General features: G+C 49.1%; 1 protein-coding gene across 3 annotated transcripts in view; it reads right to left on the bottom strand.

Moving 5' to 3' along the window:
- The window catches only part of Tbc1d10a (TBC1 domain family member 10A), a 32,646-nt gene extending 16,653 nt beyond the window's left edge, over positions 1 to 15,993 (bottom strand). The window contains exon 1 of one of the 3 annotated variants that reach the window (XM_006972942.4): positions 15,703 to 15,993. In XM_006972942.4, coding sequence (XP_006973004.1) covers positions 15,703 to 15,911 — 209 coding nt within the window. In that variant the 5' untranslated portion in view covers positions 15,912 to 15,993. Of the gene's footprint in view, positions 1 to 13,214; positions 13,429 to 14,907 lie in introns of those variants that run through there. The other 2 variants (XM_042285725.2, XM_076545819.1) reach the window with 2 other exon arrangements.
- Positions 15,994 to 16,216: the final 223 nt, after the last annotated feature.

Raw genomic sequence — 16,216 nt, 5'->3', positions numbered from 1 at the left:
AATTGAGACCCACAGTAAAACCTACATTCTATACTAAGTATACATACACGTAACTGAAATGTTTTATGAAATAAGTAGCCCTTACATGTATAAATATGCACTCTGGCCAGGTGGCGGCGGCAGTGGCGCACGCCTTTAATTCCAGCACTCAGGAGGCAGGGGCAGGCGGATCTCTGTGAGTTTGAGGCCAGCCTGGGCTACAGAGCGAGTTCCAGGACAGGCTCCAAAGCTATACAGAGAAACTCTGTCTCAAAAAACCAATAAATAAATAAATAAATAAATAAATAAATAAATAAATAAATATGCACTCTGATTTTCAAGCCAATGTCATACAATTTTTTAAAGTTAGGCAAGCTGGGCTTAGTAGCATAAATCCCAGTACCTGGAAGAGTGCCATGAGTTTGAGGCTAGCCTGGACTACAGACTGAGACCCAAACAACCAAAAAGCTACTTACAGGATAGTGAGATGATTCAGTGGGTGAAGGTACTTGCCTCCAAGCTTGACACCAGAATTCAATCCCTGAGACTCATGTTTTCCTTACACACACACACACACACACACACACACACACACACACACACACACACACACAGTATTAACAAAATAATCTTATTTATTTGGGGGGGGGGTTGAGATAGGGTTTCTCTATGTAATCCTGGTTGTCCTAGAATTTACTCTGTAGACCAGGCTGGCCTTGAGCTCAGAGACCCACCTGCCTCTGCCTCCTGTGTGCAAAAAAAGAATTTTTAAAGTTACATATACTCCTCTGGAACTGACTCCAGTAACTGCACGAATGGATGGAGACATTATGTCTAAAATGAATGTTCATTACAGTGTGGGTTTGCTCATACTCTTAGTACTATCCTACCCTTACCCCCCAAGTTGAATCAGGCCTCACACTTTTGCAGTAACTCCTACTCCTGATTTTCTCTATGATGTAGCAGGAATCTTAACAGTTCTTATTAATAAAATCAAACCTGTGAGCCAGGTATTGGGGTGAAGCTGGAAGATCAGAGATACAGAACAGGCCACAGCTAACCTCACCTGGCCAACTTCTCAGCTGGTCTTGTTTCCTCAGACTGGAAGCTTCTGTGTCCTCATCCCAATGGCTCTCAGCTGAACTGTGCTGCTAGAAAGCCTGAAAGCTTAACCAGCCAAATGCTTAACCAGCCAAATGCTTCTAGTTTCTGGTCCTCACGCCTTATATACCTTTCTGCTTTCTACCACCACTGCCTGGGATTAAAGTCTCGCTTTCTGGGATTAAAGGTGTGAGTGCCACCATTTTCTAGCCTTTGTATCTAGTGGCTGTTCTGTCTCTGACCCCAGATAAGTTTATTAGGGTGCACAATATTTTAGGGAACACAATACCACATTCTATGACATCATTACTTCCATGTATATTATATTCAGACATACAAGTCACTTCTACCTATAGTCATTGTCTTCGTCTCTCTAATGTCCAATGAAAGGGAGCCCTAATTGGTTAACTATAATTTCCATTTGGGCAATAAAGAGAGCTGACCAGAGAAGTTTAGGCAAAGTCACAAAGCTAGAAAGTAAGTGGCTGAATCAGAGCTTCTCCTCTGCCACAGTAACTCCTGCATTGCCTCTGACTCCCTACAGGAGTCTGGAGAAACTGGACCCTTTTCCAGATACTGCATGGCTTATCTGGCCTGTAGGCCCTTGGAGACAGTTCATCTCCCACTCCGTGTTCTTGCAGCTATAGTGAGTAGTCAGCCTATGTGTAACATGGCTCAGCAAGGCCAATAGGATGGACAGGCATTGCTGGCAAGCACAACCTCAGTTGTAAATGGTATGCCTAGGCTGTTTGCCAATAGCCCTGCCTCCTGAGAAGGAAGCTCAGAGAAGAGGAAGGTGGTAACTGGCTATAGATCCTTCCAGGCTCCCAGACTCCCAGACCTAGCTGTGTTGTGCCATGCTATGGCCCAAGGTGGCAGTGACATTTCATATACTCTACTCTCTGCAAGCTCTCCCAAAATTCAGAAGCTAGAGGCTTCCAAAAGCTCAGAGGGACAAGCCCAGTTCCCAAGGTTCCTGGAAGTTTCTCTCCCTAGTCCTTTTAGACTTCTGCTCTCAACTCCCTAGCTTGGCAAACTCAGTAAGGGTACTGCACATGGCCAGAACCTCTATATCCTTTGTGGAAGATATACCTTGGTTCCCCTCCTACAAGCTCACTCCATGAACCCTAAGCAGACATTTAGACATTCTTTCTAAAGTCACAGACCACAGGACTGGTGCTTTTCATCTCACTTATCAGGGATACTAAATAGGACATGGAAGAAAATCAAGAGTGGGGACACTCCTGAAGCCAACCCACCTACGAATGCATTACAGTTCCTCCATCTACCAGCTGGAGACCATGAGCTGGTGCATTCTCCCCCGCTGCTGATTTCTGGGTTTAAGCCTCGGGCCTTGGGTATGATGTAAAACGGCAGTCATCACCGAGCTGCATCCCCAGTACTACTTCATCTTTATTGGGACCACAATACACTCCTTGTATTACACAGGACTGCAATGAGGAATAAACATAAACTGTGGAGAGCCAGAAAATGGCAGCTAGTTCACAACTTGTATTTACAGACAGAACTTTCACACTCATTTTTTCTTCTAACTAGTTCCCAAATGCAGCTCCTGGAGGTAGGGAGGACAAGATATCCTCATTTTACCTAGGAAGTCATAGAGGCCCACAAGATGATGCTATTTACTCTATGACACATAAACTATAATTCCTGGCTTCTATCACAGCTATATGAAACATAGAGGGGCTCTGTTTCTCCATCCTCTAAGCTTCTAGTTTCTCATCTCTAATAGGGCAGCTATATAACCTGCCCAGGGAGCAACAGTAAAGATGACATATCTCAAGAACTGGCTATGTACTAACTCTACCAAGCCACCACAGGGCATACATTTCCCTCTGGAAGTAGTTCTTATTACCTCCATTCAGCATGGTTAAGCAATCTGCCCACATTAGTTAGCCTGTAAGTGGAGACTACCACTTAGACACTAACCTGTCTAATAGATATAAAGTGCCCGACACATAACAGACTCTGTTTTTGTCATACTCCCTTTCTCTCCTCTTCCCTACTTTTTAAGTTGAGAAAGACAGAAGATATGAAACAGTCTTTCACAGCTGGGCCTCTAGGATAGAGACAGGGTCACTGGAGGAAGTCTCAATCAAAGTGTGGAAAATTAGGAATATGCAGAGAAAGTATGGTTAACTATGAGTCCAGAGACAGTGAGGGAAGGAGAGCTGGGAAGAGAAATAAAGATAAAGAAGGTAGCCCTCTCTACACACTGGGTGATAACTTCTAGAGTTCATTACTCTATCTATGAGGCAGTAATGCCTGAAAGTGCACACAGCTTTACAGCCAGTTTCATAGAAAGGGAGAGGAAAACTAGAGTATGGGAGAAGGTAGTTAGGGTGTGCAAATGGCTGACAGCCAGGCCCAACAGATCACACAGTTAAGATACCCTTTCCAGGTGGCGCATGCCTTTAATCCTAGCAGTGGGAGGCAGAGGCAGCTGGATGCATCTCTGAGTTCCAGGACAGTCAGGACTGTTACACAGAAAAACCCTGTCTCAAAAAAACAAAACAAGCCGGGCGGTGGTGGCGCACGCCTTTAATCCCAGCACTCGGGAGGCAGAGCCAGGTGGATCTCTGTGAGTTCGAGGCCAGCCTGGTCTACAGAGTGAGTTCCAGGAAAGGCGCAAAGCTACACAGAGAAACCCTGTCTCGAAAAACAAACAAACAAACAAACAAACAAACAAACAAAAAAAACAAACAAAAACAACAAACAAAAGACAAAAAGATACCCCCAATTCCCTCCCCCCGCCCCAAGATAGCATTTCTCTGTGTAGTTTTGGTGCCTGTTCTGGATCTCGCTCTGTAGACCAGGCTGGCCTTGAACTCACAGAGATCCACCTGGCTCTGCCTCCTGAGTGCTGGAACTAAAGGCATGTGCTGCCACTGCCCAGCAAGAATACCCCTTCTAGACAACTGGGGAGGTCTGGTGTCCAGAGGGTAAGTGACTTGCCCAAGGACATGCTGTGAGTGGTAGGGGAAAGGTGATGTCTGTAGTAGTCTAGTGTTCCCTCCTGTGGCCTGGCCACTCTGCTTTCTGGCTGGCAGTGGTTCCTGTCTGGGTGAGAGAGTCTGGCTTGCTAGCTTCACTCTTCCTCACTCCCAGCGGTAGTTCTGGGCCAGCCTCTCTATCCCATGAGGCATTTACTGGCTCTGCTCCTTCCGGCTCTGGGTCAGTGCACAATGGTAAACAGGTTCTCTCCACCCTTCACTGGCCTCGGCATCCTGGGCCTCTGCCCAGCTCTCCACTCTACTCAGCTCCACCCTGTTCTGTTTTGCAGACTCCAAAATCAAGGAATCCTCTTCTAGTCCACTGAGCTGGGAAAGGGCATAGATAGCACAATCCCCAGGGCAGCTCTCCCTGACAACTATAGGAACTTGGGGAGCCTTTTCTTAACAGAAGACATCACTTCCCCAAAACCTAACCGTGGTCAGGCAGAGAGGTGCTTGAAATTTTCTGCCTGTTGACTGAGTACTTGGATCACAATCTCCCTTACAGATGCCCAGAGTCCAGCCTGATCTATGTGTGACTCCCAAGCCATCCTCACAGTTTTGTTAGTTCTTACCGAATTGTCCTGGCTCCTTGTGTTCACAAGGTCTCTCCGTGTGAAACTTCTTCACGGTTCCCTACTGTCCCCATCTACAACAGAAATTGTAGGCTCTGGCTCTCCAATCCTCCTGTCCCCTCGCACATTCCTCTTTTCACTCCTGGTTTTAACTCTAGGTGTCCCTTCCCTGAGCCACTTCTAACTGGCTCCTACTGACCACTGCAGAATGACCACCTCATTCAAACTGCCTCTCATCTTTCCATCACCTCTAACTGCTCCAGGCACAGCACAATCAGCACATTTCATTCCATACACATCTCTCCGGAGCCTTGCTGTAAAGATGAATAAAATACAGCCCCTGCCCTTGAGAAAGCCAATGTTGCAGAGAGGCAGCTGGGAGGATAACTAACTTACACACATTGAAATGCAGGCACAGAGCTTGTGAAAGGTGCTAGGAATCTACAAGAAGCCCCCCAGGGTGAGGGTGGAGAAGTTTGGGGAGCTGACTTTTAAATTGGGGTTTGAAGGCTGACAGGAAGTGGCTAGGCTGAGAAAGGAGGAAAGAACATACCAGGCAGAAGGCCCAGTATGTGTAAGTGCGAGCTAATAGGAAGGGCACGGCTCGTGTGGGGAATGTGAGCAGTCCAGCAGAGCAGGTCCAGCTTCCCCACCTGACCTCTGCTCTGCTGAGGCAGCATTCCTTGAGGAGGTATGCTCCTAGAGAGCTCCATCGGGCCATTCTCTGCAGTGTGTCTCAGGCTAAGAACATTACCTAGTACCTGCTTGGCTGGCACTTGATCAACACATACATGGTGGGAATACTGAGGAGGGAAACCTCAGGCCTGAGTTCTCAGCAACAAGCTGGGAATACTGACTCTGCCTTGAGACCAGGCAGGTGCACAGTAGGAATACACCCTCTCCAGCCTAACACAGCTCTGGATCTTGAAGGCCAGCACAAGGCTGAGCTCAGATTTGCTTGAATGGCCTTTTACAACATTACAGTTCTCTTATTCAATTAACTTAACTGAATGTCTGTGATAACACTTACCAGGCGCTCGCTAAAGCACCAGACACTGCTCAGCATCCAATTGACATCATTTCATTTAACCCTGGTAACAAAGCCCATGAGATGCATTCTCCAATTACCAACCCCACTTGGCAGATGAGAAAACTCAGATTTTCAGCAAGCTAATCATCACTGCTTAGGGTTTATGGCAAGCAAGCCCTGGCAGGTGAAAGTAGCCCCTCTGCTCTTCTCTGACTGTGCCACCCAACTTCAGCACTCAGTGGGATGCACAGAAGCTTTCACCGACCCTGGGAGCTTAGAGATCAATGAACTCCAACTCACAAGCAGCATAGCACTTTGCAAGTCACTTTAGCTCTCTGGGATTTGGCTCCTGCCGATGTAAAATGGGGTTTATAATGATAATCACATCTCACAGAGTTAAGTGAGAAGAGGCAGATGACAGCCCGGGCTCTTTGGTGAAATGGCATTATGATGATGGTGGTGAGAGAATGGAGGGGTCACCTAGGCATGCCAGGAAGCCAGGACAAAGACCCACAAGGCACAGAGAGGGAGAGTGGTGGTGATAATTATGAGGCAAACTTGGACTCTTTCTCAGGTGACTACTAGGTGGCCCTAGGAGGGTACAGGACCCAGGCAGCCCTCTGGCCACACACTGGCCCTGAAGTTCTCTACTCTCACTTCTTCATAGGACACAGAGAAGGAAGAGCCGTTCTAGAGTCAGGGCGGTCAGAGGACCCTGCTGCAAATGACTCAATAAGGAACTAACAGGGGAATTCCCAACCTGCCCTGGTAGGTCAGGGAGCTCCTGACCTCAAGCTGAGTGCAACTGGCTCCTGCCTTACCCCCAAGACCATGGGTGAGTGAGCCGAGCACATGAGGGAAGCTCAATCTTCATGCCTACACTGCCTTACTTCCTTACAATTGTACTAAAAGCCCATGAGGGACAGAGGAAGAGAGGAGAGAGCTGAGTCTGTTGCATGTATGTATGTATGTATGTATGTATGTATGTATGTATGTATGTATGTATGTATCTCAAGACGGCCTCACTATGCAAACCAGGCTGGCCTCAAACTCACAGAGATCCACTTAGCTCTTAAATCTCACACTTGATGTGTGAAAGCTGGTAGGACGGTGGTGGGGCATGTCTTTAATCCCAGCACTTGGGAGGTAGAGGCAGACAGATCTCTGAGTTCAAGGCCAGCTTGGTCTACAGAGTGACGGCCAAGGCTACAAAGAAAAACCCTGTCTTAAAGAACCAAAAATAGATAAATAAATATAAAGTGTGAAAGCCATCATGCATCGAGGACACAGAGCCCTTACTCTGTGGCAGATGTGCTGGGTGCTTTTTAAACATCATCCTAACATCTCCCTCTTCTAATGCCACCAATGTCCTATTTAGGGGTTCAGAGAAGTCACACGGCTGGAAAGTGTCAGAAGGAGGACTGAGAGCTAAGTCTGCTGATGTCTTGAACTTGGGCTCTCCCAGACCCAAGTCTAGGTTGTCCTTCCATGTAAGTCAAGACAGGGAGGAAAAAGAAAACAAAAACAAAAACCAGCATCTTCCAGAAGATAGACTAGAAAGACTGTTCTGTACATGCAGTGTCCAGGGCCCAGATGCACTAAGACGGAGCAAGAGCTCCTGGAACTTACGCACCCTCCTGGATCCCTCACACCTAGCTTTCCTGTCTCATCTCAGGGTACATGTGAGGGGACAGGAGTTGCACTATCTGTGTAACAACACAGAAGACCTGCTAGGAAAAGTAAACATTTGGGGCTAGGCTGAAGTCCTAAGACTGTGGCAGGAAGAGAGGCCACAAGGCGATCACCAGCTTTAGTAGGGTGTAAAATTGGGACCCCAGATAGCAGGCCCAGTTCCATCCCTTGCACAGTCACTTTCCCTGCCTGTAAACAAACAAAATAACCCTTACTCCATCCATTTCCCATTGCTCCCGTAATGATTACCAGAGACTAAAAAGATAAAGCTTGGCATAGTTACACCAGTTCTTAATCCCAGCACTCAGGAGGCAGAATCAGGCAGATCTCCCTGAGCTCAAGGAGATCTATAGGGGTTCCAGGCCAGCCAGGGCTCCATAGTGAGACACTGACTCAAACTAAATAAAGACACCCAGAAAGTCTTATCAACACGCTGCTTGCCATGACCTGAACAAGGCTGGCACGGACACCAATAGACACACTAATGTGGAAGAAGGAAAGCACACAGGGACCAACACTAAATAAAGAACCACAGACAATTGAGGAATGAGAGCTGAAGACTGGGAGAAACAGTCTTCACAGAGCTCACCTATAGGTTAACCAATACCAAATGATCAGCCCTGAACACATATGCATACAAGTAACATTACACTGACTGTGCAGGTTGTATTTATATGTTTAGAAATACACACACACACACACACACACAATGCACATGAGTGACAACTAAAGACGAGGCCATAAATTTCAGCAGACTGGAGTATGTGTGAGGATTTGGAGGAAGGGAAGGGAAAGAGAAAATAATGTAATTATATTATAATCCAAAAACTAAAAGCTTTTTTAAAAATTAAAAAAAAAAATAAATTGCTGGGTGGTGGTACAAACCTTTAGTCCCAGCACTCAGGAGGCAGAGGCAGGCAGATCTCTGTGGGTTCAAGGCCAGCCTGGTCTACAGAGAGAGTTCCAGGACAGACAAGGCTGTTACACAGAAAAACCCTGTCTCAAAAAACAAAACAAAACAAAACAAAAAAAAAAAAAGAAGAAGAGATAAAGCATCCTTCAGTCTGAATACATCTCCACACACATGAGGACCACTGGTTCTGTGCACAAAGCTCAGGTAAGAACAAAGTACACTGAAGTGCTGGCTTCTGTGGAATGTGCCACAATGACCCCTTGGGTTGGGACTACCTACCAAAGCATTTTTCCAAGGTCATTTCTCAGAATGTTTGAGATAGATGAACTCTATTTTCTCTGCAGGGAAACTGAGGTTTAGAAAGCAGCCTTCTTGGGGTTGGGGATTCAGCTCAGTGGTAAGGGTTCAGTCCTCAGCTCCAAAAAAGAAAAAAGCAAACAGCCTTCTCAAGGTCACACAGCTACTTAGTAGCTCAGGGAGACCCAGGACTAGGGTCTTTTGATCCCTGCTCAGAAGCCTTTGTTTGCACTGTGTTCCTAATCCAGTTATCTTATTTGAGCCTCACAATCCTTTGTACATAGCTGCACCAGTAACTACTTGTCTAATGTATAACTTCCTGTTAGACTATAAGTCATTTGAAAGCAAGACCGGTTTCTATCTGGAAGCTGACACAGGGCTACACATATAGTAAATGCTGGATAAAAAGCAGGGAACTAGCTCTGTGATTGAATGAGGAGACACGCTTAAGCCATGAAGCACAGGAGTCCATTGGAAAGCTGGCACCAGCACCCTCATACCCCTGTGCTTAGTAGTAGTACTTTCCCCATCCCATAGCCTAAAGCCATGTTTCCAGCTAGACTCTATAAGACTTGCTAGAAGCTTGCCTCTCATAGATACTGGACTCATCTGTCCCAGCTAAGGCACCAGCTGGAAGAAGAAAATAGACACTCCATGAAGCCGGGTGGTGGTGGCACACATCTTTAATCCTAGCACTTGGGAGGCAGAGGCAGGAGGATCTCTGTGAGTTCGAGGCCAGCCTAGTCTACAAAGCGAGTTCCAAGACAGCCAGGGCTACACAGAAAAACCCTGTCTCAAAAAACAAAAACAAAACAGCAACAAAAAACGATTCTCCGTGAACTCAGACTGCCCCTTGGTTGTCATCTGTCCTAGCTGCCATGCTACCCTAAGGAAGGATTTCTCTGTCCTCAGTCTCACTCCTAGCTCCTTGGAGAGAAGCCTGGCTCTCCTTGTAGCTTTTCTTCCCATCCAATTTGTTTACCAGGCAGCAACTACAAAGCTCAGTGTTACTCACCCTCCTGCCTCCCCCAGCCAGGTCAGCCAACTCTCTCTCCTGCTGGAGACAAAGAGCCCCTTGATGTGCCCTGGGCCTTCCAGCCAAGTATGCACCTTGGGGACATGACAAAGGCCAATCAACAGCAGCCCACTGCAAAGGCTCCAGGATAGGCTGTGTAAAGGCCTTTCCACCTCTGTCACTCTCGGGCTAGCCACTGTCCGAGCTCTAATGACTTGCCAGTCTCTTCCTCCCCTGGCTAGAGACTTCCTAGTCCCACCATAGATCCTCTGGCCTATCTTGGATTCTCATGACAATCTCATCGCCTGTGATCTAGCTCCTCTTTCTGCCATCTTCAACACCTAACCCCTCTGAACACGGGGACTCAGGCTGGCATCCAGGGCTGTCTGCCTAATCTCTTTTCCCAACCTACCCTTGCTTTCATCCTGCCTGCCACCTCTGCTCTTAGCACATTAAACTTCTCAAAGAGCTGGCTTTTGGGTGGGATGTTGCACGAAGTCCTTCCTAGCCAATGAAAAAGATCTTGTTGTCCCTTCTGAGTGCTGGGATCAAATGGTACTTCTTCATAGGCTCCTGTAGGCAAAGCTGCTGCTTCCTCTTATAGACTCTAAGAGCAGCTGCACACCTCAATTACAGCCTTTATCACTCAACATTGCAAAGATTTGTTTGTGGTCTGTCTTTCAACCAGTCTGAATTCCTTGAGGGTACCAAGACAGAGATGTCTTGTTCAGTTCTTGTCCCAATCACAGCATCTGGCAGAGCAGGTATTCAAGAGTGTCTGGGAAATAAGCTCACTGCTAAAGTGGCTAAGCTAGCAAAACGAAGCCTTTAGCTGGCTCCCCAGGCTGCTGCATGGGCTGACTACCTCACTACCTAAGCAGAAGTAAAGAGCTAATCTGTGCTGGCTTCTGAAGAGCTAGAGAAGCTGCAGAGTAGTGTCGGGTAGGAGAGGTGGAGAAAGGGAAGATGAAACTAAGAAATCCAAGGTGGCAGCTGCCCTAAACTCCTGGCTAAGGGAGCTCATAAGCAGGACTGCTGGCTTGACAGTGGGGCAGCCAGGCCAGTTTTCTCCCTTCTAGGATTCTCCCCACAGAACCCACCTGGGAGGAAGAAAATTGGCCTGGTTGCTTCAGGATTTATCAGGTGATAAGTTTGGGGCACTCTTTTCTGAGGTCTTCAGGTGCTTGTGTTCAGAACTGAGACTGCCACCCCTTCAAGGGAAGTGAGGTTCACCTGGATTAGGGTTTTCTCTTCTCACTATGGCCTGAGGTGGAGGGTAGATCACTAACTACTCATCTTTAAAAGGGGAGTTAATAGTCACTGAGCACCTACTCTGTCCCAGGCTCTTTTCACACATCATCAGTTCATTTAAACCTCACAGCAACCCCAAAAAGTCAGCACTAGCATAGTCTTTTCATGGGTAAGACACTGAAGTTCAGAAATGAGGCAACATGTTCTAAGTCACACAGACAGCCAGGCTCCAGAGGTTGTATTAGGAGAGGGCCCAGCTCTACCTTCTTCCCTCACCCTGATGCAAACAGATTGGGTGACTGAGCCTCAGTCAGTTTTTTTTTTTTCCTTTGGGTTTTTCGAGACAGGGTTTCTCTGTGTAGCTTTGGAGCCTGTCCTGGAACTCACTCTGTAGCTCAGGCTGGCCTTGAACTCCCAGAGATCCGTCTGTCTCTGCCTCCCGAGTGCTGGGATTAAGGGTGTGCGCCACCACGGCCCGGCTCAGTCAGGTATTGTTATCCCCTACCCCCAGGTCCTGTTTCAGGCCAGATGCTGGGAAGACAAAACATCAAGCAGGCTCCACCGCTTATCTCTTTCCCACAGCTTAGGGTTTCTAGAAACTGGACACACAGGCACCTTCCCAGGACAGCAGCTGTCGAGCTGCCTCCTCCTTTACCAAGTCGGATCTTGAACAGGGCCATCAAACTGGACTTTCCTTAGAGGCCGAGAGAAGGAATGAGGGAAACAAATGGGAAGGCTCATGGTCTAGAGTCAAGGACCTGGGCCACACGTGTACAGCTATATTCTTCCCAATGAACTACCCAGGGACCACTCACTGCCAGCTCCATGCTCTCCTGGGACCTGGAATACCTCAAGAGAAGTGCATAGTCTGAGCTTACAAACTAAAAAAGGCAGTGGAGGCAGCACAGCGAAGAGGCAGGCTCTGGCTTGCCAGGAGAGCCCTGGCCCCACCTCAACAAAAACTGGCACAGAACAATCTGTAAGGATGCCAATTAAGCCAGTTCTATGACTTCCAAAGTCATTGGACTGAAATTGGTTAGAAGAGAGGGAACCAGGGGATTAAAGAAGACAATACTACAGTTCCATATGTTTCTCCCTGAGCTCAGCTCAACTCACTTGCTTCCCGAACAGGAAGTCAATGCCCACAGGATCCCAAAGAGTGTAACTCCTGACTCATCTGGCCTACATACTGAGCCGAAAGAGAGGCAGGGTGGGAAGCTCCAGCCTCAGGCTAGTGCTGATAATCACTTGGGAAAAGGAGAGGAAGGTTAGGGATTTACCTCTCCAGCTACCAGGGCTTTAACTTACGTCCTTCCCCCTCCTGACCAACTTTCAGCTGCAGAAGGACCATCAGATAGGTCACTCTTCTCCCTCAAGAGATGGAAGGGTGACATCACTCATCCTCTCCCGCCCTTCCCTGCTCACAACACCTGGTCTTCTTGGAATTTCACTATCCAGCTAAGTCTTGGGCTAACCCAGAACTAATGTTGCCAGGGCCTCTGTCTGTGGCTGTGCCACCCACATGGTCATTCATGGGCTAGTTGCTTTCTTGCCTTTGGCTTCTGCTCAAGAGAAGACAGGAAACAGTTCAGTCCCACAAAAGGTTCCCTACAGAGCAGGCTGAATGACAAGATGGAAAAGTGGAACAGCATAGTAACTTGGGGGTCAACCCCCAGCTTTTCTCCTAACAGACTGAAAAAGCAAAGCTAATACTTGTTTCCCACCTATCTGTATGACAGTGGTCACCTCCAAGTTCACTTCACTTTTAGTTTTCTAACTTGGAATACCTAGCAGTAAATCATTCAATTAATAAATATTGAGCATTTACTCCACTGCAGATCTGAGGAGAAAAAGGTGAATAACCCTGGTTGGTCCAGCCCTACCTAAGCTAATCAGACCAATGACAAACATGCTCCTACCCTTCCTGGCCATTCTTGTTAGCCCCTACACGGTCAAGGGTGTAAGAAGTGTGGAGGAAGCAAGGGATTGTGATGGCAGGTAGATTCCCATTAGTTATCTTCAGTTTTACCTGCCTGCCAACCGATTTCCTGATGGTGGTGAAGGGCCACAATTATGGATGGTGAAGCTGGTCCTCATGGGATTCTCACATCCTGGATCCCAATTCTAGTTCTGCTGTAATAGGCTAAGTGAACTTAAGCAAGTTTTTGCTTCTCTGGTCTATTTTATCTTCTAGACACAGGCTATACTGGTCAATCTCTTAAGATCCATTCCAGCTTAGCCTATAATTTTATGATATACTTTAGGCCAGAATGCAACAGACACTAGAATGAGGAAGCCTCTGGTTTCTTTCCCATGCCCACAGCCCCTGGCAACTACCAAAACTGACCTGTATTGAGGCAACCTTCGGCCCAGGGTGTCTGAAATGGACCTTAAACTGGAGACAGAGTCCCCACCATCTCCACTGCAGGCCTTTGTGCAATGTTTCACTTCTCCGGGATAGCACATGGACTCCCAGCCCTCAACCACGAGACTAGGTTCAGGGCGGTCACCCTGAAACTTCCCACAACTTCCCCTCTTATGGCCTTGGGCAGGGACTGACTTTTGGCTTTTTTAGAACCACAGTATAAACTAAACAAGGAAGATCCAAGCTTTCTGATACCAGAGATTTTGCTAACAGACAAGCGGAAGAAAATGAGGCAGGGAGACAGAAGTAGATGGGGATCTCCTTCAGCCTTGGCCTCACAGACACCGGAGATGGAGAGGGCATCTTGCAGAGCCACAACCCAGGTTTGCAGTTGGAGGGTGGAGAAGACAGACATCTGGCTGCCTGATTGGGGACGAGAGCCAAAGGGAGGTGCTCCCATTGGGCGACTCTTCCCACAAATACCAGAGGTACGCCCTCATTTTTCTCTTCATTTCTCAGACCCTTAGAAGGAGAAAGAAAACTATTTCTTGGGCTATTACTTGTGCTAGGCATGGTGCCGGGTGACCCCATGCATCAGATTTTCACTTTTCTCAGTAGCATTGGATATAGGCATTAATTTTGCCCTTGAATAAACAGGATAGGGATTCAAGATCTGCCCAAGGTCACACAGCCAACAAGTATGAGCCCTAAGTCTGGCCCTTCCTCACTTTCTCACATCACCCTGCACCCTGAAATCTGGTTAAATGCCTAATATGCATGGGAGAAGAATTTTCATGCTTTAGAATTTACCAGCAGATCTGAGCTATTACTTCCAAGACCCCACAAATAAAACTGACAGTCCCTTCGCACCGCTCAAGACCTCACCCCTCCCTGGCCCCAGTTGAAACACATCCTAAATCCTCTCTACATGAAGCTCAGACCAAGGAAACAGGACAAAGTCAGGATGGAGGGCGAGACTGAGGAGTTCTCCTGGTTTGGGACTGGACTAGGCTTAGCCTAATGGGAGCAAGTCTAGATGGGGGGCGGGGGGTAGAGACAGATCCAGTGGGTGGGAGGAAACTCCATCTAGGTCAGAAGCCTGGATTTGTAAAATTTTCCTCCTAAGGAGTAGGAGGCCTGGTGAATAAGAGACTCTTGGCGGGGGGAGTTATGAGATTACGGAAGTGACATTTATATGGGACTTTATGGAGTAGGTTTCTTAAGATAGTCAAGCACTTCTGTAAGTCCTGAGAATAGCTGGGGACACCTGGGGCAGTCACAACTAGTCAGAGGGAGGGAGGGATATACTGTGGAGTAAGGCTCTCCTGGTGACTGGGAGGTTCTGTCTGTCTCTATAAAGTGGGAGGCACGCTATGGGAGGGAGGCTTATCAGTTCTCTGTGTGGCACTAGTCTCATACCACAGGACAGCTGGAATGAAGTGGGATCTAGAGGCCATCTTCCTGAGGGGACCACCAGATGAACTCACAAGTCTCTGGGAGGACTGACTTCCAGGGGTTCTGTGGGATAGAAGGCTGTAGCCCAGCATGCTCATCTTTTTCTAATGGCCAGTGGGGTGCCTGGGTGCTCAAGGGTGGGGTGCTACTTAAGCGGGGCTCCTGCTGCCTCCCTCCTCCTCCTGCCCTACATCTGGATTTGGGAAGGAAGTATACATACACACAGCAGCCTGGGAGTCTGCTGGCTGGATCCTGTGGTGATGAAGCTGGCAGTGAATCCTAGAGGTGAGGCACTGTCACCCTATAACTACTAGGAAGGGGGAGTGTCTGCCCACCTGTTGCCTGTGACAATGGACAAAGCTGCCTTTTGGCAGAAGGTGTGTGTGTGTGTGTGTGTGTGTGTGTGTGTGTGTGTGCGCGAGAGAAAAAGACACTCTCTGACTTTCCCATGATGGAAAGAAACTGTCGGTGACAAGATGGGAGTGTCTGGGAGGGAGGTGGCCAGTGTCAATGTGTCTATGTGTCTAAATGTAAGGATTAGTGTGACCTGGAGTGGGGTGGAGCCGGCCGGGAGTCCTGAAGTCGATCTAAGATTTCCTGGGGTGGGGGTCCTGAGGTGGTGAGACAAGGATTCTGTAGGGGAGGGGAGGGATGGAGAACAGCTATGGGGCAAGTATGGGGCAGCTATCTGTGCGCATGTCACGGGGTGGCAAAGTCAATCAGCCTTAAGGCCAGGGCGACCTGGTGAGTCTAGGGGCTGGTGGTGGTGGTGGCTATCCCCCAGTCGGGAGGCCAATGTGAGTCCCTCGGAGGGAGCGGATCAATCGGTCGGGGGGAAGGGGGGGGTGCCGGCGTGGGGACCGGGAGGAAGGGGGTGGCCTGTCTGTCCGACGTAGGTAGGAAGTCGACAGCCGCTCGGGGCGGGTCCGTGGGGATGGGGCAGTGGAGACACGTTGGTGGTCAGGCCCACGCCCGCGCTGGTCCCGCGCCCGGCCCAGACCCCAGCGCTACTCACGCGCCCTCGGCGCCCTGCGAACCCACGATGAAGCCGAACTTGTCGATGCGGCGCTCGGCGAAGCCGTTGGCCTCCGAGTCGGAACCGAGCGAGCTGAGCTCGTCGGCAGTGGCGGCGTCGGGGCCCTGGGCCAGGCTCTCCCGGGTCCCCGACAGGCTCCCGCCCGCTGCGGGCGCGCGCGGCCCATTCTCTCGGCTGCTCTTCGCCATCCTAGCCGCGCCCGCCACCAGAGCGCCAGCGGCCACCTCAGCCGCCTCAGCCGCTCGGCCTCCGCCGACGCTGCCGACGCCCCGCCCACGCGCCGCGCCCATTGGCTGCCGCAAAGCTGGGGGCGGCTCCCCAGGGAGCTCCCACCACGCGCCCAATGGGTGCCGAGGGCCCCGGGCCCAGCCCCTCCTCCAGGCTGGCGCCAACTGGACGGACGTGAGGGGGCGGGACAACCGTCACCAGGGTCCCTCCTTCCCTGGCTGCCAATCACGAGAACTCACCTGGACTAGCTCTTCTGGCTTTTCCG

The sequence above is a fragment of the Peromyscus maniculatus genome, chromosome 10 (genome assembly GCF_049852395.1).
Source record: "Peromyscus maniculatus bairdii isolate BWxNUB_F1_BW_parent chromosome 10, HU_Pman_BW_mat_3.1, whole genome shotgun sequence".
Taxonomy (NCBI): Eukaryota; Metazoa; Chordata; class Mammalia; order Rodentia; family Cricetidae; genus Peromyscus; species Peromyscus maniculatus.
Note: the sequence above shows the minus strand (reverse complement) of the source record. Positions and strands in the feature narration are given on the sequence as shown.